The following is a 23,077-nucleotide window of genomic DNA, read 5'->3' on the forward strand; positions in this document are numbered from 1 at the left end:
TTAGATCAAACTCGAAAAGTAGGGTAATTAGTCTTCCTCGCTAACCATTAAGCTAAAGAATACAGTGAATTCAATGAGTTGGTAATTAATTTAAGAATCATAGAAGTCGGCGCAGAAATGAAAGTTGCTTTTAAACCTGGCTGAGAGCCAGTTAAGCTTTCTGCTTCCTGTTATGGTATTATTTGCTTCCCCATGAAAGTAATAAACAAGCTCCTCCAAAAAAGGGAGCACTCCAACAGTATCTAAAAAAATAGTAATTGTCTCAGTATGAAGGGTTTCCCCTACATTGGCCAAGGACCAATTACAGAATAAATACTACCTGCCTCGAAAGCCAGGCGTTTGCGTGTTTGGATTCAATTAGTTTTATGTTAGTATGGGTGCCCGACTTTGCTCGGATGTTTGGAGGTGTAAAAAAGTCATAGTAGGCAACCGTGTAAAACATTCAAATTTAATGTCGTCAATCAAAAAGATGATTTGCAGAAATGGCGTTGCTTTTAAACTTTCCACGAAGGTTGTTTTTAATGTGGGGGAAAAGCACAGCTAGGCAATATCCAAATAAATAGTAATTGTCTCAGTATGAAGGGTTTCTCCTACATTGACCAAGGACCAATTACAAAACAGATACTACTCAGACGAAGGCCAGGAGTTAGCAATTGCGTTCAGTTAGTTTTGTTTTATTTATACGAAAAAGATCAACAAACATTCGAAACCAGGGAATTTTTTAAAAACTCAATCAAAAAAAGATAGAAACAATGTCTGTTTGCAAATCTGAGATTTTACGATCTAGGAAGTATAAGAAAACTTCTCCCGCAATCTAACCGATATGAGAACCCTCAGCCAAAAAGCCTTTCGTGGACATATACAAACGCTTGCACTCATTTTGCCTTTTATATTGTTACTAGCGGGGGGTACCCGGCGTTGCCCGGGTGTTTGGAGGTGTGTGTGCTTGGGCGGGGAGTGTTAATCAAAACATAAGAATAAGCGAAGTAAAAAAAACTAATGTAAGGCAAACGAACAATAAAGGAAATGCGAAACAGAAAAACGAACGTTAAAAAAGAAAACATGTGAAAAATGGCTTAAATAACCTTGCTTCGGGGGGTACCCAGCGTTGCCCGGGTGTTTTTGGGTGTGTGGTCGGGTGGGGGTGGGTGGGGTTAATGAAAACCTAAGAATAACGAAGTAAAAAAACCCCAGAAAAACGAACATTTGAAAAATGGCTTAAATATCCCTGCTTCAATATTAAAATTTAAAAAATCGGAAAAAAAAGACATCGCACGCCACGATTCGAACCCAAAACCTTTAGATAATGAGGCCACGATCTAAGCAACTGAGCTAAGATGACGTCGCTGAAATTGTGTCGCTTTTTCAAATATTTAAAGTAAATCAGGTTACGAAGTCGTATGACATCGTCACGAGAGGTGGGTTTTTGCTGCTCCCCCCCCCCTGTAGAAAAGTGATGATTTTAAGGGTGAAAAAATTAACGTTTTTGGCCAATTTTTCGATATTTGTCGGGCGAAGGTTGGATACCGATCTGGCGAAAATCCGTGACCCGTGTGGAAAGTTTTTGCGAGACATACAAACACACAAATATACATACAAACATACGTTTTCGCTTTTATATATATAGACTAGCGGGGGTACCCAGTGTTGCCCAGGTCTTTGGAGGTGTGTGTGGTGTTAAATAAAAAAGAAACCGGGAGGGGGGGGGTTATCGAACCGGATATCCTGAGGTGAAGTTTGAAAATAAAATCGGCCAGCAAGAATGAGTTACTGAAAGATGTTTGAATTTATTTAAATAAGAACCAAAATACCTCTGCACTCCATGTTTAAAAAGGAAGTGTCCTAGAGGACAGTATCAGATCTGACCGAATGGTTAATTGTAGGCATAGACCAATTCATACCATCTAAAAAATTCCAACAAAAACCTAACAGCCAGCCATGGTTCTCCCCAGAATGTGCTGCTGCTATCACGCACAGAAATCACTTTTTCCATAGCTACCAACGTAATAGATGCACTGAGACTAAAGCTGCTTTCAGGACTGCCAGCAACCACTGTAAAAGAGTAATAAAAAATGCAAGAGAGCTATATGCCCAGTCTGTTAAATCCAAGGTAGCTGATCAGCGGCTTGGTTCCCACCAGTTTTGGCAAATAACAAATACGATCCTGAACAGAAGTGTGCGTTCTATCCCAACCATTATCAATGGACCAGAGGTCATCTCGTCAGCGTCAGACAAGGCCAAACTATTTGCAAAGAACTTTGCAGTTAATTCTACCCTATGCAACGAAGGCCATCAACTCCCCATATTTCCTCCTATAACACAGAACAAGCTAGGTAACATACAAATATCCGTGCATGAGGTTGCCAAGCTAATAAAGAACCTAGATTCCAGTAAAGCAACTGGCCCTGATGGCATCCCAATTATAGTGTTAAAAAAGCTTGAACTTGCTCCCATACTTACGAAACTATTTAAGCACTGCCTTAAGGAGAAGTGCTTTCCGACTCCCTGGAAGACCTCATCAGTTTGCCCTGTATTTAAGAATTCAGGTGATAAGTCATCTCCCTCTCAGTACAGACCAATAAGTCTCCTGTGTGTTATGAGTAAGTTGCTGGAATCCATATCAAATAGAGAAATAGTCAACCACCTCAGCAGGAGTAACCTTCTTAGTGACACACAATATGGTTTCTGTTCTGCAAGATCTACCGCAGATGTGCTGACCGTTATATCCCACAGGATTAGTGAATCTCTTGACAAAGGCTTCCTTTCTAGGGCAACTGCTCTGGACATATCAAAGGCCTTCGACAAAGTATGGCATAAGGGTCTACTTCACAAGATTTCCCGCTACGGTACAACTGGAAATGTTTTCTCAATCATTAAATCATTTCTCTCCGATAGGCTCATAAGAGTAGTGGTAGATGGACAAAAATCGGAGGCCTGCAATATAAATGCTGGAGTCCTTCAGGGGTCAATCCTGGGCCCAACTCTCTTCCTGATCTACATCAATGACCTCCCTAAACACATACTTAAATTATTCGTTGACATCTATGCTGATGACACGACCATCTATGGCAACACATCAAAGGCTGTAAATGACAAAGTTCTATCTAATTCTCTCTCCTCTGATCTCGAGAGTGTGGTTCAGTGGGGAAAGATGTGGCTGGTTACCTTTAATGCATCCAAAACCAAACTCCTATCCTTACATCATCAACGCTCTGATCCCCATCTGGCATCAATTGTGATGGATGGCTCTTGTCTGGGTGAGGCCCCGTGTTTTGACAAGCTTCTGGGTTTGACCTTTACTCCTGATCTGAAATGGAACACGTACATCAAGTCTGTTGCCAAGGTTACTGGAAAGATGGTGGGATCCTTCTACCGCTCTAGAAGATATCTCACTACTGATGCAATTCTCTATCTATATAAAAGCCAAGTACGTCCAAGGATGGAGTACTGTTGCCATATCTGGGCAGGAGCTGCTAAAAACAGCCTATCCTGCCTTGACAGAGTACAAAATAGACTTCGTGGCTTAGTGGGGGATGCCCTTTTCTCTACCCTGCAACCTCTCTCCTACAGAAGAGACGTTGCGAGCCTATCCTTGTTTTATCGTTATTTCCATGGCAGGTGCTCGTCTGAACTCCAATCTCTGGTCCCCCCTCGCCAATCTTTCACGAGAAACACCCGTCTAGCTGAATCCACTGTGAAAAATTTCCCCCACTCTATATCTGTGCCTAAATCAAAACGCGGATTCCATGAACAAAGCTTCTTTCTTAGAACTGCACGCCTGTGGAACTCTGTTCCGTCTGCCTGCTTCCCTCCGGACTACAACTTGGATGTCTTCAAGTCCAATGTTAACAAATTCCTAATGAACCGCCCCCTTAAGTAAACATTTCAGCAAATCTCCTCACTAACGTAATGTACTTGCAATAACCCTTATCCCTGAGTGGCTTCCGGGCCTTGATAAGTGGTGATCACTGTGTAAAAAAAAAAAAAAAAAAAAAAAAAAATTCTCGCATTGATCAAAGCTTTTCTGGAACTGGTTATGCTACGGATTCAGTTTCACTTTTATACTGAAAAGCCAAACAAACATGCGTAGACCAATAAATATTGCAAAAACAGGGTGTAAAAGTCAACGAAATTAAAGATACACGCGAGCTCATTTCGTAAATCTTAGATATTATAATCTAGGGAGCATATATGAAAAGTTTTAAGAATGAGCAATGCCACTAAGCTTTTGCCGGAAATACACAAAAAAATGCACAGGACACACACACATTTTTGCTTTTATATATTAGACTAGCATGGGTGCCTGGCGTTGCCCGAGTGTTTGCCGGTATGTGTGTGTGTGGGGGGGGGGTTGGCAGGCAGGTAGGTAGGCTCAATCCCGAAGCCTTGAGGCGAATAGCTTGATAACTTACTGCGACATGCTACGAGGGCAGCGGAATTGAGAAAGGTTGAAATTAAACGATTAAAAAGTTAAATGGCAGGTGCGTAAATTTAATGAGGTCAAACATTACGCACTTAATTTTGGCTGCAAGCCAGTGTCTGCGTATTTGTTTTTGTTTGTTTCCCCAAGATGTTTGGGAAAACCAGCTCCCCATAAAAAGGGGATGTCCAAATGAATAGCAATTGTTTGATATGATGGGTTTTGCCCGCATTGATCAAAGCTGATTGCTTTTCTGGGCCTCCCGGCATGAGTGCCAGGTAGACGCCTTTGTTTGGATTCAGTTTCAGTTTAAGAAATATCGCAAAAATAGCATGGAAAAGTCGCTCAAATAAAAGATATACACAACCTCATTTCATAAATCGTAGATATTATAATCTAGCGAGTATATAAAAGTTCTAAGAAACAGTAACAGCCCCGAGCACCCCGCCCCCCGCAAATGCCTTTGCTAGACATACAAAAAATGTGCACACACTAACACACATTTTGCCTTTTATATATAGACTAGCCGGGGTGCCCGGCGTTGTCCGGGTGTTTGTTTGGGAAAAAAATAAAAAGTGATAGTAAGCAGGCAGGCTCAAATCTGTGACGCGAAGGCAGAAAAGAAGAAAGAAAAGATGAGATCTTAGCGCTATGCTAAAACGCGACAGGAAGTGAAAAGCGTTCAAATTTATTGATGTCAATCTAAAAGTTGACTTGGAGTGAATAAGTTAAGAATCATGCAGGCGCAGAAATGAAGGTTGGCTGCAGGCCAGTTTCTACTTCCCCACAATGTTGGGGAAAAGCAGCTTCTCCCAAGAAGGGGGAGCTCTACAAATGAATAGCAATTGTTTGATATGAAGGGTTTCCCCAACATTGATCAAAGTTAATGGCTTTTCTGGAGGTCCTGGTTTGAAAGGCCAATGAATGACATTTGCTTCAATTAATTTCGCTTTATTTATACGAAAAAAAACCAACAAACACACGAGAGGACAGAGTAGAGGGAATTTTATAAAAATCGATCAAAATAAATGTAGAGATGACGTCCAGGGAATAAAAAGTTCTCCAAACTAGTAACCCTCTCAAGGACTCCCCCCCCCCCAAATGCACATGCCACTTTTGCCTTTTATATATTATGTATTAGAATATATATTATCACAGCAAGCTTAAAAATCATTAAGCTCCTACACTCATCTTGTGATATTTTGTACATCTTATCACAGATAGGCAAAAGAAGGAGGAGAGAGAGATGATGGGGAACAGTAAGGGAGCAAGGAACAGTTAGCGAGAGGGATGGGAATTAGTATCTATTTGTGTATTGAATCTAAATAGAATATCTATTCTTAGTATTGCTATGATAATGAAAGAATAACATAGCCAAAATAACTGACTAGAAAAAGGAAGTGAATAGTAGCACATACACAGTCGTCACAGAACATGTACACTTGTTAGCGGATGTTATTTTGTATTCTTGCTCTTGGACAAAATAGAAGAAATTATGCAAATGCCAAACAAAAATTAGTCCTTGTGCTAAAGATTAGGACACAAAATATTTTAAATAATAATAATAGAATAACAATATCAAAGACTTTCGCTGGTCAGGAGTACTATTGAGCGTAACCAGTCATACAGTCCTTTTGAAATTTTCATCTCTTTTTTTTCTCGTTATTTACTGAATATTTTTAATGAAACCTATATGAAATATGTTCCTTATTAAATTGTAAAGATTATCTATTCTGAAAGAAGTTTAAAAAAATTTAATCTAAAAGTTATTTTAAAGTTTTTGTTAAAAAAATTCAGATTTTCTCATTATTCAGACATGTATGACAAAGACGGAGTTGCAAAAAAGAGTTGTGGTGTGAGGAGAAATACAAACTGAAATAGAGAGTAGGAGAGTTTTTATAAATACATGCAAAACCGCATTCATTTTTTTAATCCAAATTAATAAATTAAATAAAACATAATCTTAAAAAGATACGATACAAGTTAGAAAAGCATTTCATCCAAGGCATGAAAATTGTTAAACAAAATGTTTTTTTTACTATAGGCTTTAAAAATAAAGGTACAAGATTCAATTTGAAATTTATTTATCTTCAAAGTGCACTTTTATACTTTTTACAAAGTAAGGTATTAAATTTTTATATATGAGTAAAAACATTGTGTTTAAAAATTTTCATGCCTTGGATGAAATGCTTTTCTAACTTGTATAACTATTCAGTGATGAAATTACTATTTTAAACCAAAGCATGACAAACTAAAGGATCGATGGTATGGTTGCATCTAAAACTATGTAAAATATCCATTGTTACTTTTAAAATCTATAATCAATTACCTGCATGATGTACAATGATGTTACAATGAAGAGGAGAACTAGTGGAAGATTAAATACAAATTTCATAATAGGGAGTTTGCAATTTCAATCCCTCTGCAGATCAATGCATTTTCATCTTTTCAATTACACCCCAAAAACAAATTAAATTAAACAACAAAGAAAAAACTAGTTTTCTTTTTAATTTAAAAAAAAAACAAACAAATTTAGCTTAATTAATTATGAGAGGCGTGTAATAAGTAATGGCCCTGACTCACTTCCAGTTGTCTGATCTAGCTGAAATTTTGCATGTGTAATGATTTATATCTCTACCGGTTATGTGGCAAATTACAGCTCTGAACTAATTGTGGTTTCTGTTTTACAGGTGTTTGAACTGAGTCAGGTGTGAAATGGAGCCTGTTGAATGTCGAGCAGTGATCCGGTTTTTGTATTTGAAAGGACGCACACCACAGGAGACTTTTGATGAAATGAAAGAAACTTATGGTGATAATGCCCCATCATATGACCTTGTAAAATGCTGGCATTGTGAATTCAAACATGGCCGGAAGTCTGTGGAAACAGCTCCCAGACCTGGTCGCCCCCTTTTGCCATTGATAAGGCATCTGTCCGTCAAGTTGAGGCTGCCACTTTGGAAGATCGCCGCATTACTATTCGCCAAATAGCCCAAGATGTCAAGATTAGTACAGGGTCTGTGGAAACTATCATTCATGACCATTTGCATGCGCATAAGGTGTCTGCCAGATGGATTCCGAGGTTGCTCACACCATTCCAGAAGCGAGAACGCGTCGAGTGCTCAAGGATGAATTTGGAGATGTGCAAGAAGATGAATCAATGTTTTTTCAAAAGACTGATTACACAGGATGAAACCTGGGTCCATCACTATGATCCAGAGACCAAAGCCCAGACAATGCAGTGGAAGCACTTGGATTCATCACCTCCAAAAAAAACAAGGGTGCAGCCCTCCACTGGCAAGGTCATGCTCACTGTCTTCTAGGACCAGGACGGAGTAGTGATGACAGATTTCCTGGCAAAGGGTACCACAATTACAGGAGCCTATTATGCTTCACTTTTGAGGAAATTAAGGGAAGCTATCAAAATCAAGAGGCGGGGCAAGATCAGCAAAGGTACCCTCCTCCTGCAGGACAACACTCCGGTTCACAACTCGCATGTTGCCAGATCAGAAGCACCGGCGTGTGGTTATGAAATCCTACCCCATCCTCCCTACTCTCCTGACCTTGCACCCTCTGACTTTCACATCTTCCCGGCCATTAAGTTGTTTTTGAAAGGAAAGCATTTCCAAGATGATGCAGCCTTGATTTCTGAAGTCACGTTGTGGTTGGAGGACCAACATGGGGTGTTCTACAAAAACGGTCTCCAGAGCTGCATCAAACGATGGGAGAAATGCATAACTCTGGGTGGTTCCTATGTAGAGAAAGACTAATAATTGTGTCAAGTTTCGTTGCTCTACTGCTATGGGAAGTGGGTCAAGGGCATTACTTATTGCAGGCCCCTCGTAGTTATGAAAGGTAACATTTTTCTCCATTTTGGACAGAGCCCCTAGCATGGTTATATTTTCTGATAGAATTAAATAAAACTCATTTATTGTATTTATATTGGAGAAACCAGGAAAAGTATTCCATTGATAGTAACTGCCCAGTTCCATCTTGATCCGACATTCATCATCACTAGAGATGGTAGGAGTATAGGCTGATATACGGTCATGCCATCTATCTATATATCTATATATATATAAAAGGCAAAATGTGTGTGACCATTTCGTGTATGTTTTCAAAAGGCTTTTCTCGTACACGGTTCCGATGTCGTTACGATCGCTTACAACTGTTTATATGGGTCCTAAATAATAATATGCACGATTTGGGAAAGTGCGTCGCATCTTGATTTATTTACGTCGACTTTTACAAAATTATTGCTATTTTGGCTTCTCGCATGTTGATGAGGCTTTTTCGTATAAAAAGCGAAACTAATTCAAAGTTAACAACGAACAATGTTCTCGACATTGCACCGGGAAATGTCCAGAAGCAATCAGCTTTGATCAATGTTGTACATCAGAAAGTTGTTATTCAATCTGGACAATTGGGACCTGGTTCCCCTCCCCCCAACATCTGTTGGGGGAAAAAAACAAAATCAGTCAAACTTGGGTAAACAACTGCATGACTTCTATTTGACCTTCTTAATTGGATCAAATGGAAGCAGCAGAGTTAACTTTTATTGCGCACGCCTGTTTTTATAGTTTAATAAATAAATTCAAACCTGAGTATGTTGCATGTATGTCGCGGTGGCCTAATGGGTAACGTCGCCCGGTTTTTTTTTTCACATTAATTTCCAACTCAAGGGTACGGGTTCGATTCTCATACTTACCTACCAAAACATTTTTTTAATTTAATCCCCCCCCCCCGGAGTTTTTATTTACCTCAAGACACCCGGGCATCGCTGGGTACCCCTCGCTAGTATAAATATAAAAGGCAAAATGTGTGTGACCATTTCGTGTATGTCTTCAAAAGGCTTTCCTTGCACACGCTCCCGGGGTCATTACTATCGCTTAAAACTGTGTATATAGATCCTATATAATAATATCTAGGAATCAGGAAAGCGCGTATAGATTTATTTACGTCGATTTTTACAAAATTATTGCTATTTTGGCTTCTCGCGTGTTGATTGGGCTTTTTAGTATAAATAAAGTGAAACTAAACTCAAACGGACGTGTTCGCAGCATTGCGCCGGGAAAAACGTCCAGAAGCAATCAGCTTTGATCAATCTTGTATATCAGACAGTCAAATTTCGATAAACAAACTCAGACGCTGACGCTGCGTGACTTCTATTTGACCTTCTTAATTAGGTCAAATGGAAGCAGCAAAGTTAACTTTTATCACGCACGCCTGTTTTTATAGTTATAGTTAGATAAATTCAAACACGTCTACGCTGTATGTCGCAGTGGCCCAATGGTAACATCGCACTTTTTTTTTTTTTTTTTTTTACACATTAATTTCCAACTCAAGGGTAAGGGTTCGATTCTCATACTCACCTACCAAAACATTTTTTTATTATTATTTACCCCCCCCCCCCTGAGTTTTGATTTACCTCAAGACACCCGGGCATCGCCGGGTAACCCCCGCTAGTCTATATATATAAAGGGCAAATGCGGCATGTGCATTTTTATATGTCCCGAAAAGACTTTTTTCGCCGACCGTTCCGGGGTTGTTACTATCGCTTAGAAGTGTTTATATACCCCCTAGATAATAATATCTAGGATTTGGGAATGCAGATCGCGTCTAGATTAATTTACAGCGACTTTTTACAAAATTCTTGCTATTTCAGCCTATTTTGTGTTCGTTCAGCTTTTTTGTATAAAACCGAAACTAATTCAAAGCTAAGAATTGTTCCCGGCAATCGCACCGGGAAACGTCTAGTAGCAATCAGCTTTGATCAATGTGGGAGCAAACTCCTTATATCAGACAATTGCTATTCAATTTGGATAATCCCCATTTTATGGGGAGATGGTTTCCCCCCCCCCAACATCTGGGGGAAACAACCAGCCAAAGTTGGGTAAAAAAACCCAAAAGGTGCTCTGCAGTAAAAGTTAACTCCATTAATGAGGTCAAATAAAAGTAGCAGAGTTAACATTTATTGTGGGCCCGTGTCAATTCTGTTTTTAATACTTAAATAAATTCAAACGTGTTTCAGTTGCTCTTTGTTGGCCGAGCGGGTAACATATCAGGTTTTTTGCACACTTTCTTTTCCACCTTTGCCTCAAGGCTTCGGGTTCGATCCTAATTACTTACCAAAACTGTTTTTTTTTTTTAAAGCCCCCCCCCCCGCAACGATTTTTTTAAAGAAGTTTTAACATTGTTTTTTTTATAGGGTTGTTACTTCGCTTATTCTTTTGTTTTGATCCCCACCCAACACACACACCTCTAAACACTCGGGCAACACCGGGTACCCCCGCTAGTCTATATATATAAAAGCAAAAATGTTTGTGTGTGTGTCTGTGTGTGCGTTTTCGTGTATGTCCAAGAAAGGCTTTTTTCTGAGAAGCGATCGGTCGCCTCACAACTTAAAACTTTTTATATTGCACCTAAATGATGATATCTATGAGTTAACAACCGGGGTCATCTGTCTATTTAATTTGCCTGACTTTGAAAGATAAATATTCAACAATTTTCGATCGCCGCATGTGCATTAAGCTTTTTCGTATAAAAAAGAAGAAGCGAACAGGCTCGCTGTAAATAAAAAACTGTCCCGCACTTAAAGTTGACGTCATTAACTCGTCAAAAATAGGCACCTACCAAGTCGCACATTTTTTTTTTTCAAACTTTATTATTTTCCAACTGCACGTCAAGGCTTCGTTTTTTTTTTTTTAAACAAACACCCAGCCAACGATTTACCCAAAAACACACACACCTACAAACCCCCGGCCAACGTCAGGTACCCCCCACCCCCGCTAGTCTATAATATAAATCTCACCTTTCTGTTTAAATGCATGTATACATGTATGTATGTCTGCCTACAACTTTTGACAGAGGCAATGGATTTCCACGAGATCGGTATCGTTTTGAAGCTTCACCATCAACTGGGAACTTTTTCACCAATATTTTCGAAAGTTATCCCTTATTTTCGATCGACTAGCCTTAATTTAACCATTTGTCACTTCAGGTTTGGCAATGGGTGCAACAGCAAAGATGTCACTTTTTTTTTTCACATTCTTTTCCTACTTTGCAGTACAGGTTCAAGCCTACTGGCCTACTAGCATCTTTTTTTTTTGTTGCTCAACACACACCTCCAAACACTCGATCAATGCCGGGCATCCATGCTAGTAATAATATAAGGAACGGAAACAAAATACATACATAAACATGAGTATTACTCAACAAAGCAATACATGATTAGCAATGACATTTTTACCAAAAAAAGATTATGGTGTAATGTTTAAATATAATACAAAGTTACCAGATTTTCTATTATGGATTTTTAAAAAATTAAATGAAACAAAGGTTATTAGCTAATGGACAAAAGTTAAAGAACAATGTTAATAACTTGCAAAACAAAAAAAAAAGAAGTGAAATAAAGAGGTGATGACTGAATAGGAAACTGGTGAGTTCAATCCCTTTGAAGAGCAAAACTCTAATTATCATTAGGAATTTGTTTTGAAGCAATATGGTAAATTAGACATGCAAAACGGGATCTATGGATAATTCAGGTGAGGGTAGGGTCATTGTGCTTGACAGTTCAAAGATGTTTGACAGTGTATCATCCTGATCTTCTACATAAACTTTAAGGTTATGGTATTAGTCGTAAAGTTCTTGACATTGTTAGTTTTTTTATTTCTGATCGAAGCTTGCACGTAATTCTTGATGGTATTTTCATTTTTTTTTGCCTATCAATGCCGTCGTTCCTCGAGGATCTATTCTAGGTCCAACACTGTTTCTCCTCTATGTATAGATGTCTTCCGAAGATTATTATTCAGAACATAAACATTTATACTGATGACATCACCCTCTATTCTGGTATTGCTTCTTGCACATCTTTCTCTCAGATCATTTGAAATATGCAGTTGGTCTAGAGGTTGATTTGGGTTCAGTTATGGTAAGAAATGGTTTGTTTTGTTTAATCTTGTTAAGACTCAGTTATTGTCCTTCAATTGCAGGCATGTCCCTTTTCTACCAAGATTCTTATGCATGGCTTTACTCTCGATGAGAAATTGACTCTAAAACATCTTAGTCTTTCTTTCTCATCAAATTTTTCTTGGAGTTAATATATTAAATACATTGCTATTTCTGCTTCTCATAAAATCAGATCCATTAGATCCATTGCTCTTTCTGATCCTCATAAAATCAGTTCTCTCTATCACCCTAAATACTTTCTCACACCCGATACCATTTTCTATCTCTACAAATCTAATTATAAACCATGTATGGAGTATTGTTGTCATATTTGGGATGGTGAATCTTTGCCCTATTTGAAGGTTCTTAAATTGTAGTAACATATCTGATTGGCTCTACACGTTCTTCTTCATTGCAATCTCTTTCTCACAGACATGATGTTGCTAGTCTCAGTCTTTTCTACAAATATTATTATGGCATGTGTTCCTCAGAATTGTCTGATCTATTCCTTGCTTCCTTTGTTTCAGCTCGTTTGACTTACTGATCTAGTGGTCTCCATCAATTCATTGTTTTAATACCTCATTGTAATACAGCTTCCTATTCCAGTAGCTTCTTTCCAAGGACTGCAAGGTTATGGAATTTTCTTCCTGCTCACTGTTTTTCTTCTACCTACTTAGTCTTTTAAGGTCAATAGGCATCTTTTGTCTTTGTAATAATCAGCTTTCATTCTTGTTAGCTCTTTACATCAAGTGGCTTCATGTCTTGTCTCGAGCGATTTCCATAAAAAATAGTTCAAATAATATGGATAAATAAACAGACAGTGATGCGAACGGCTAGACATGAACTGGTCAGATCGGCATCCAGCAAAAACCTACAGGAAGAGATTGGCTTTGACATTAATTCATCCTCAATTTTTTTTTAATGTTACAGTTTCCCCACTATCAATCTTTTGCAAATAGCATGATATAAGACGGATAAAATTACTTTAAAATAATCTTTTTTTTAATGTGGGTCAGCTTGCCTTTAATCTAAGATTAAAACAAATGCCTAGATTCATCAAAGTACTTTAAAATAATATGCAAATAAGCATTTATGTTGCAAAAAATCACTGAAATATTAAATTTTAAACTTTGTCAAAAACATCAAAAATTCATATTTTTTACAAGGGACATAACTTAAGGACCTCTTAATTTCAAGATTGGTTCCATTTAACTTGTATCATGAAGATCCGTATAAAATCAAAAATAAAATCAATGTCTGTTGTTTCAATGTCAAATTACTCATCAGATGGTCAATAACTCAGGATTTCTGAAGAAAGATAGAAATTTCAACTCCTTACGTGCTAAAACACAACTTCTTTTTTAATGAGGGGATCACTCCTTATCAAGGCCCAAAGATCACTAGAGGGTTGTTGTTGAAAAAGAATGATTTGAAGTAAGAGAGGTAGGGAGGGGGGTATTTTGTATCAAAATTCATAGCAACTGGAAATTTCACCTATAAAAACAATTTTTTGCTTTTAAATTTTAATTTAAAAAAAATCATTTTTTGTTTTTAATTTTGATATTTAATTAATAGCACTTTTGCTTTTAATTAAAAATAAATTTCTGTGTAGATGTAAGCTAGTATGAACGTAGCATTTTTATAAAAAAAAGTATCAAATACCAAAATGACTTTCTTCATGATTAAGGGTATGAGATGTGTATTTGCAAGGATATAGTAAGCATTCTGTTTTCTTAGCAGTGGTATAAAAAGAAGAATACACAAATAATCACAATATTGATCACAATAACTTCAAATGTATATTTGTAGAAACAAGATTTGTGAATTTTCAAAAGAAATCAAGTAAACAAAATAAATGATTCATCTTTCTTTTTTTGTAACAGATAAAGATAAAAGATATGTAAAGATATACATAAAAGAGAAAGGAGGAAAGATGTTATTTACAATTGTATACACGGGGGGGGGAAGGATGTTAAGATTCATTTTCTTTTTTAAGGATGCAATAAGACACTCTTTTGTAGATAATTTTTTTGTACCAAAATATTATTTTGCTGTACATCAGGATCGATGCATGCAATGCTATCTTACTAACTCACATCTTTAATCTCTTTTCCAACAATACATCTGTGATAAGTTACACTAAGCTTTTCTGAAGCATGAAACTATAGATTCTTTTTCCTCACTTTTAATAACAATGATCTTAAAACGTAGTTTTACCAACATCTGAAAAGCTTATATTTTAGTTTCAGTCAGATTGTAGATTTCTAAAAAGAAAAAAATCTCCAGAATTAAATAAAAATTAAATAATAAAAAAATTAGTTTGTAATTTAAGCAATTTATTGCAGACAATTTCTATTTTACCCATATTTAAAGGATAAATATTTTCAGTAACAATATTAGTATATGAAGCATTAAAGATCTCACAAGATTATTTCAGATTTGTCTTAACCACTACATCCGGGTATATTAGTATTAAAACATAAAAGTGCATGTGAGTAATAGTTGAAAGTGAATAATCTAAGAGACTGGTAAAAATCAATTCTATCTCAAAATATACTGACTGCTTATCTTTTTCGACAGACAAGAAACCCATCTTCTCTCCAAAAGGAGTTGGGAATGTATTGGAGAATCATCTCCATTATCTTTGAAAGTTGCGGTGCATTTGCAGTAACACAAAAGCACTATGTTTCATTGTACGCTCACAGTAACTATAAGTCTGGTTGACAATATAAGAAATAACATTAAAAAGACAGAAACTGTGCACACTGATGGTACTGGAACTGCGAAAAGTCAATATATAGTCAAAGTAATGTCAATTCACCTGAAAATGTTCTGCTCAGGCCCATCTACACTCTCTCGTGGATTGAAATGACTCAGTTGATAGGTTGACTATTCTGGCAATTTAAAAGCATAAAACTTATTCAAAGTGTCTTACATACTTAGTTTGTGCCAGAATATGAAATAGAATGTTCAAGAAAAAAAGGCAAAAAGTCTCAATTTTAAGTTCAAATAAAAAGCTGCAAGATTTTTTGTTGCTATGATGACGATGAAGCTGCTAGTTGGTAGACAAACGGTTAAACAGAAAAAAAAAATTGTGTGAAGTATGTGTTATCTGAAACATTTAAAAATGTCATCTGCTTTTAATATCACACAAGGGAATATTTGTAAAACTGTGAAAATCAAAATCAGCTATAAAATGCGATCATTGTCCAGGAAGTAAAATTTTGTTATTATGCAAAAGAATTAAAAAATGTAAAACAAACAACAAAGAAAACAGGATTATGTTTTTAAACCAAAGCACCTATTCATAAATGTATATGATGACAACTTTGTTGATCTATAAAAAAAAAAAAAAAATCAATAGTTGAATAAGGAAAGGTTAAATGATCATATTTATCTACTTTGTGTGATCCAAGAAGGAATTAGTTTTCTTTCTTTTTTTTTTTTTTTTTTAAACATAAATCATATGATTTGAAAAATGTTATAGAATAATTTACTTGAAAAGTCAGAAAACTATATTCAGGGAACACTTCCTTTTATCTAAGCATTTAACTTCAGCAACATCAGGTAAATACAGATAGTGTTTAATATTTTAATTTAATCTAAAACATATTTTCAATTATATATTTTTATTGCTATCAGTATGCTGTATTATCAGTGAAGATGAAAATTTAAATGTTAGTAGCATCTTCAAAAACACAGCACAACATGCAAGCTTTCTCCCAATCTCTCAACCAAACTGCTAATCTGTAATGAGATAAAATTACATTTTTGACCTTTTCTTAGAAGAACGGTTTTCACCAGTAATTCTAATTGGTCACTTAACATGACAGCTCAACCAATTTGTTCCAATTGTCAGAAGTTGATGAGCCAAGATGTAATATAACTCATTATACACAATGTTTATTTTTTCAAATTCCTTCAGTATTGTCTACAACAAATCCCAGTGCGACAACACATACAAACAAATAAAGCTAACTTACATCAAAATCTTTAAGCACTCGACTTGCTGTTGGTTGAGCTGTAGCTAGCCCAATACCAGAATCTCCATTTACAGTTGGAGAGAGGCTGTCACTATATGCAACTCCATTTGTGACAATCTGTTGAATCATGTCCAGTGCACGCCTCATCTGTGCAAAGACCCCAGCACGGTTCTGTCTTGAGGCTTGACAGTCAGGGTGGCGTAAACAAGTCTAAAAAGTAAAAAAGAATGAAACAATCAAGGCGGCCATCACAGAAAAGTGGATATCTTTGCAAATACACAAGAATTCAGATTCCTTCATATTTTATAACAAATGATAAATCTATTATGACTATTGGCACATCATTAAATGGTTATGTTAAACAACCTTATTTCTTTTTGATTTTCACTTTCTGTTTAGCAGAAGTTTTGCAGAGTATATGAAACAAAAGCCTTCTGATTAATACTTACGTAATTCCAGTTTAATTTTAAAACTACATGAAAAAACTAGTCTTTACTTTGAAATAATTCTTTTTCAGAATGGTTTCATTTTTAGTAAAATATCTTATAATCAAAATATAAGTTTTAGACTTTAATTTTTTTTTCTTTTTCAAAATGGTTTTATAAAAATATATTTAAAAATATATTTTTCAAAATCACTATATAAAAATATATTTAAAAAAATATGTTTTTAAACTTTACCTAAAAATAGTCTATACTTTTAATTGTGTTTTTTTTTAATATCTTGTAATAAAACATTTTTCAGTTTCTACATTGAAATGTTTTATGTTGCAAATTCACTCTCAACCAGGTCCACTGTCTTCAAACTCCACTCTGTCCAATCACTTGCTCCCAAGTTTTTCTTGGCCAGCCAACCTTCCCGTGATTCAAGATATTTATGCTTCTTGCAACAGTTTATCCAAGACAATGATCCTACCAGCATTTTTGATTTGTTCTAGGCAAACATGCTTTCTGCAAATCCACCAACCTTATGCATTGGGTTGGATTAGATTCCGCATCACACATCCATCTAATATTGAATTTTTAATTCTGTGGCAATATAGCAAGATAGGACTAGGTGAGCAATCTAAGATGACATTACTGAAACAACTGCTATACAACTTACCCCAGATGTAGAAGCGAACAATTCACATCAAAAGCAATAACTCATGAAATTTCAGCTTTGTATGAAGAGTTCAAAAGTAATGAGTTCATATTTCCCAGCTAAGTTCAGCAAATCTCTTAGGTAGCAAAAATATTATTTTGTGAGGAAGACTGTCAAAAGGATATGTTGAACCATGCATCTGAACTCAGAGTTCGGAATAAATCTACCCTTCAGATCACTACACTTTTATAAAGAACTAATTGTCATAGTAGATCATAAACATTCAGCTGTTTTCTTTGTCATTTTTACTAGAATATTCAAATCAGCCATGGCTAGAGGTGTATACGAAATCAGCAACTTATTTGTTTCCTTCCAGTTACTACAAAATATCTTAGACCTCTTTGTCTTATGCACTTAATGTTCTACACACAATGTAGTTTAGTTTATATTATCCCCTTTCACTTGAGCAATGCTGGCTCACATTGATAGTAAAACAATAACATTAAAATAAATCATGGTTTCAACAACATTTCAATTATTAGTAACTTTCAAATGGAATAGTTTCCCTCTTTCAGCTAGGTTAAAACAAGTCTACAAGAGAAGGAAAAAAACAGAATAAAACTACAAAGATACCTCAAAATTTAAAAGAGCCAAAATGCAAACAATTTTTTTCTTAGATTTTGCTCCAAAATTTGAACATTTCTTGAATTCAGACACCAGCAAAAATGGTTGTATCATACATTGTCTCATTATGGCTTCAATAGAGTGGGTGAGCTGGAGGTGGTATTTTGTGGATTTGAAACTTTTTTATCAATACATGAAAAATAATTCAGTAAAAAAAAATCCAGCAAAAAAAAAAAAATGAAACCAAGAAAATAATGACATAAAACAATTTTATTTACCTTTGAGGACGTCAGCAGCATCATTGTGGCTTTCTCTAAAACAGCCCTGGCAGCACCCATTTGAGCACGTTGTTTGTCACTCTTTAGGTCCTGCAAACATTAAAACAACACTCTTTAATACATTGAAAATATTAGTTTCCACACATTCTTGAGAAAGTTTCACAGTAAAACAAGAATTAACAAGAATGTATGCTTTCAATCTCATTTACTGATCAAAATGGCATTTGAAACATGAAAAACACACCTGAAATCACATTTAAAAGAAAAATAACTTCAATAGTCTTTTTTTTTCTTTTTTTTTACATGGGCATCACCACTTATCAAGGTCTTGAGGACACTCAAGGATAAGGATTAAAAAATGTACAGTGGAAATTGGACAATATAGTAATCGTTAGTAATGGAAATTTGTTAACTTATATGGAACGGCTCATCAGAAACTTGTTTACGTTAGACTTGAAGACAACCATATTGTAATCAGCTGGAAAGCAGGAAAACGGAAGACAATTCCATAGGTGTGTAGTTCTATTAGAATTTGCTCATGGAATCTACGTTTAGGTTTAGGTACAGATAAAGAGTGGGGGAAATTATTGATAGTGATTTCTGCTAGACGGGTGTTTCTTGTGAAAGTTTGGCGAGGGGGGGACCATAGATTGGAGCTCAGCCGAGCACTTGCCATGAAAATAACGATAAAGCAGAGACAAACTCGCAACATTTCTTCTGTGAGAAAGAGGTTGTAGGGAAGAAAAAAGGACATCCCCTACGAGGCTACGAAGTCTATATTGAACTCTATCAAGGCAGGATAAATCCTTTCTAGCAGCTCCTGCCCAAATGTGGCAACAGTACTCCATCCTTGGACGTACCTAGCTCTTATATAGATAGAGAATTGCATCAGCAGTGAGATATCTACTGGATCGATAGAAGGATCCGACCATTTTTCCAGCGGCCTTGGCAATGGATTTAACGTATGTGTTCCACTTAAGATCGGGAGTAAAAGTCAAACCCAGAAGCTTGTCAAAACATGGAGCCTCCTCAAGACGAGAGCCATTCATTTCAATTGATGCCAGATGGGGATCAGAGCATTGATGATGTAAAGATAAAAGCTTGGTTTTAGATGCATTAAAAGTAACAAGCCACTCCTTTCCCCATTGTACTACGTGCTCAAGATCAGAGGAGAGAGAATCAGAGAGAACTTGGTCGTTTACGGTCTTAGATGTGCTACCATAGATAGTAGTGTCATCAGCATAAATGTCTACAAATGATGTAAGGATGTGATTTGGAAGATCGTTAATGTAGATCAGGGAGAGAGTTGGGCCCAGGATGGGCCCCTGAGGTACTCCAGCATTAATACTGAGAGCTTCTGATTTCTGCCCATCAACCACTACTCTTATGAACCTATCAGAGAGAAATGATTTAATAATTGAGAAGACATTTTCAGCTATACCGTAGCTGGAGATCTTGTGAAGTAAACCTTTATGCCATACTCTATCAAAGGCCTTTGATATGTCAAGAGCAATTGCCCTAGAAAGGAAGCCTCCATCGAGAGATTCGCTAATCCTATTAGATATAACTGTAAGCACATCTGCTGTAGATCTAGCAGAACGGAAACCATATTGCGTGTCACTAAGAAGGTTAATTTTGCTGAAATGGTTGATTACTTCTCTATTTAACACAGATTCCAGCAACTTACTCATGATGCACAGGAGACTTATTGGCCTGTACTGAGAGCGATCACCTAAATTCTTAAATACACAGCATACTGGTGAGATTTTCCAGGGTGATGGGAAGCAATTCTCCTTAAGGCAATGTTTAAACAGTTTTGTAAGGATGGGCGTTAGTTCATGGTTGAAGTCTTTTGAGTACTATAATATGAATACCATCAGGGCCGGTTGTTTTACTGGAATCAAAGTTTTTAATTAGCTTGGCAACATCATGTACAGATATTTGCATATCACATAGCGTGTTTTCTGATACAGGAGGAAATATTGGAGGTTGGCAGCCATGGTCGCAAAGGGTAGAATTAGCTACAAAGTTCTTGGCAAAGAGTTTGGCTTTGTCTGATGCTGACGAGATTACCTCAGGTCCATTGATGATAGTTGGGATAGAGCACATGTTTCTGTTCAGGATTCTGTTTGCTATTTGCCAAAACTGGTGGGAACCAAGCCGCTGCTCAGCTACTTTGAACTTAACGGACTGAGCATATAACTCTCTTGCATTCTTTATTACTTTCTTACAGTGGTTGCTGGCAGTCCTGAAAGCAGCTTTAGTCTCAGTACATCTATTATGTTGAAAGCAATGAAAAAGTGATTTCTGTGCGCAATAGCAGCAGCACATTCTGGAGAGAACCACGGCTGGCTGTTAGATTTTTGCTGGAATTTTTTCGAGGGTAAATTCAACCTTATTTTTATTATTCAGGCCAAATCAATGGACTAATTTTCACAAAATTTAACCATAGAATTTTAAAGATATTACAATTTATCTTTATAATAAAGTAAAATGATTTTTTTAACCAAAAGCTGTACACGCAAATCTGCTTCTGTAGCGATTTAGGCTAATTCTTGATGTATGTTTTCAGAAAATATGCACACCTTTCATTCACTCTTAATAACTTTTACATTATAATGCAATAGTGTTGGTTTTTCTCTTCATCTTTGAGGTGTTTTCTTGTTAGAATGTAGTTCATCAGTTCAAAGACCTATTTTTGTGTCAGAAGTCCAAAGCACTTAATCTGCTTTGTGAAAATATTATGATTTTAGCACCAGTCTCAAGGGTAGTAATGAGTTCTTTAAGTAAGAACAGTCAGTTTACTCAATACTGATCAAAACTAGTGCAGGAGTACTTCATCAGATTGATTGAGCCAGTCTTACTTGAAGAATTGAGCATCAGTAATTGGTGGATTTACAACTGAACAACAATTGATATTTGAAACTTGATTGTCTACTGCTGTGATATGCAACTTGATTGTCTACTGCTGTGATATGCAACTTGATTGTCTACTGCTGTGATATGCAACTTGATTGTCTACTGCTGTGATATTGGAGATGATGGGTTGCTGATGTTTTTCAAAGAAAACTTTATGTCTTGAATTGTGTTACATCATATTAATGGTCTTAAAAAGATTTTGCTATTTCCATTAGTAGCAGTTTGATAAGGGTGTCAGGAGCCTCTCAGTTTGATAAAGGTGTCAGGAGCCTCTTCAATGGTACTTTCAGCAAAGTCTAACTTTCATAGAATTGTCATATAGTTCACTTCTTTGAGAATAAAGTTTAGGTGTGTATTGAATGTAGCTGCCTCTTAGGAAGTTTTTCCAGATTGCTTGGCGCAAAAACTTGACATTGTAATTTTGGAGGCTTACTGAAAGATTGACCATCTTCCTTTCAAGATTTTTTCAAAGCCAAGTAAATTTATTTCACAATGCCGAGTCTTCTCAGAATGAAACAGTGGTTGGAGGAATTTCAGCATTGACCGTGATGCCAATGGGATTGCATGGGTTTATGGCAGCTTTTTACCCAGTCTACATTAAACAAATACTACAAAGGAAGTAGCAGATATATAAGAAAGCTTCTTCACATTCAAAATTAATGGCGGCTGTCCACAAAGAATAACAGTATTTACAAAATTAAAGGGTTCATGCAAGTAAAATAAAATTTATTTTTTTTAAATACAATGAAAAATTTCAGCCAGAAAAACAGAATATGGAACTAGTTGACAGAACAAAAAACCAATGATTATAGAATTTGAAAGAAATATGGATGAAAGCTATGTGTAAGCTTAAGTCCAACTTGAGGCACTTTACACCCATCTCCTATCTACAGGGGGGTATTCTCTGTAAAAATCGCAACTACAATTAAGATTAAGTCTTTTTTCAGATAAGGATGTGATCATATATGACTACGGGTGAAATTCAAAATAAATGACTACAAAAGATTGCATTTAATCACCACAGAATACAATTGAACCATCATAAACAGTTGTCAAGGATGCTATGATAGCAAAGAGAACCCAACAGAAAATAGTGTAAATTTATTGGATTTAATTATGTTTAGGTTATATTGCTTGTAAGCTATAAAAATAGCTATCCAAGCCAAGCAAGTAGCACTGGATTACAACTGAACTAAAATACATAAAATGTACAGCAAAGATTCAGTTCTGCTACAAGAAGAAAGATTCAGACTATAAGCACACAACGATGCCTGGCAGTTAAATTATCCACATGAGCTTGATTATATGGGTTTAGCTGAGAGTAGAGAGGAAAGTTTTATACCTCACCCACCTACTAAATAGGATTCTCTAACAAGATTACATTCCAGGAAGAATCACACTAAAGGCCCTATACACCAACAAAGGGTATAAACAAATAGGTATTAAGTACGACTTCAGAGATAACCTGCACCACAGTAGCATGAATATAACTTATGTGTACAGCTGCTAATATGTTTGCATAATGACAGGTATTTTAGAAACTGAATGAATGCAGAAATACATGGTAAAATATCATTTACATATCCAACAAAAAAAAACAACAAATGTATTAGATATGTACAGTATTTGAGCACATATTTTAATTGTATTTAGTTTTACACTTTAATGCAAGCATTGCCAGGTCTGATAATAAATGACAAATGTGCTTGACACTTTAATACAGTTTTACATATGAATCCTTATAATGGTCTTTATAGAATGTGTATTTATTTCTTTACATATAAATGTAAATTTTCCACCTATTAGCCACAATAATTATGTCATTG

The 23,077-nt window shown here is 36.1% G+C and overlaps 1 protein-coding gene across 4 annotated transcripts in view; it reads right to left on the reverse strand.

Moving 5' to 3' along the window:
* Positions 1-23,077, reverse strand: part of LOC145254563 (alpha-catulin-like) — a 709,135-nt gene that overhangs the window by 198,525 nt on the left and 487,533 nt on the right. For all 4 annotated transcript variants that reach the window (XM_080113145.1, XM_080113148.1, XM_080113146.1 and 1 more), the window contains 2 exons: positions 18,333-18,422; positions 16,348-16,557 (listed from right to left, as the gene is read on the reverse strand). In XM_080113145.1, coding sequence (XP_079969271.1) covers positions 16,348-16,557; positions 18,333-18,422 — 300 coding nt within the window. The remainder of the gene's footprint in view (positions 1-16,347; positions 16,558-18,332; positions 18,423-23,077) is intronic.

This window comes from Euprymna scolopes, chromosome 30 (assembly GCF_053919585.1).
Source record: "Euprymna scolopes isolate OS-2025 chromosome 30, ASM5391958v1, whole genome shotgun sequence".
In the NCBI taxonomy this organism is placed as follows: domain Eukaryota; kingdom Metazoa; phylum Mollusca; class Cephalopoda; order Sepiida; family Sepiolidae; genus Euprymna; species Euprymna scolopes.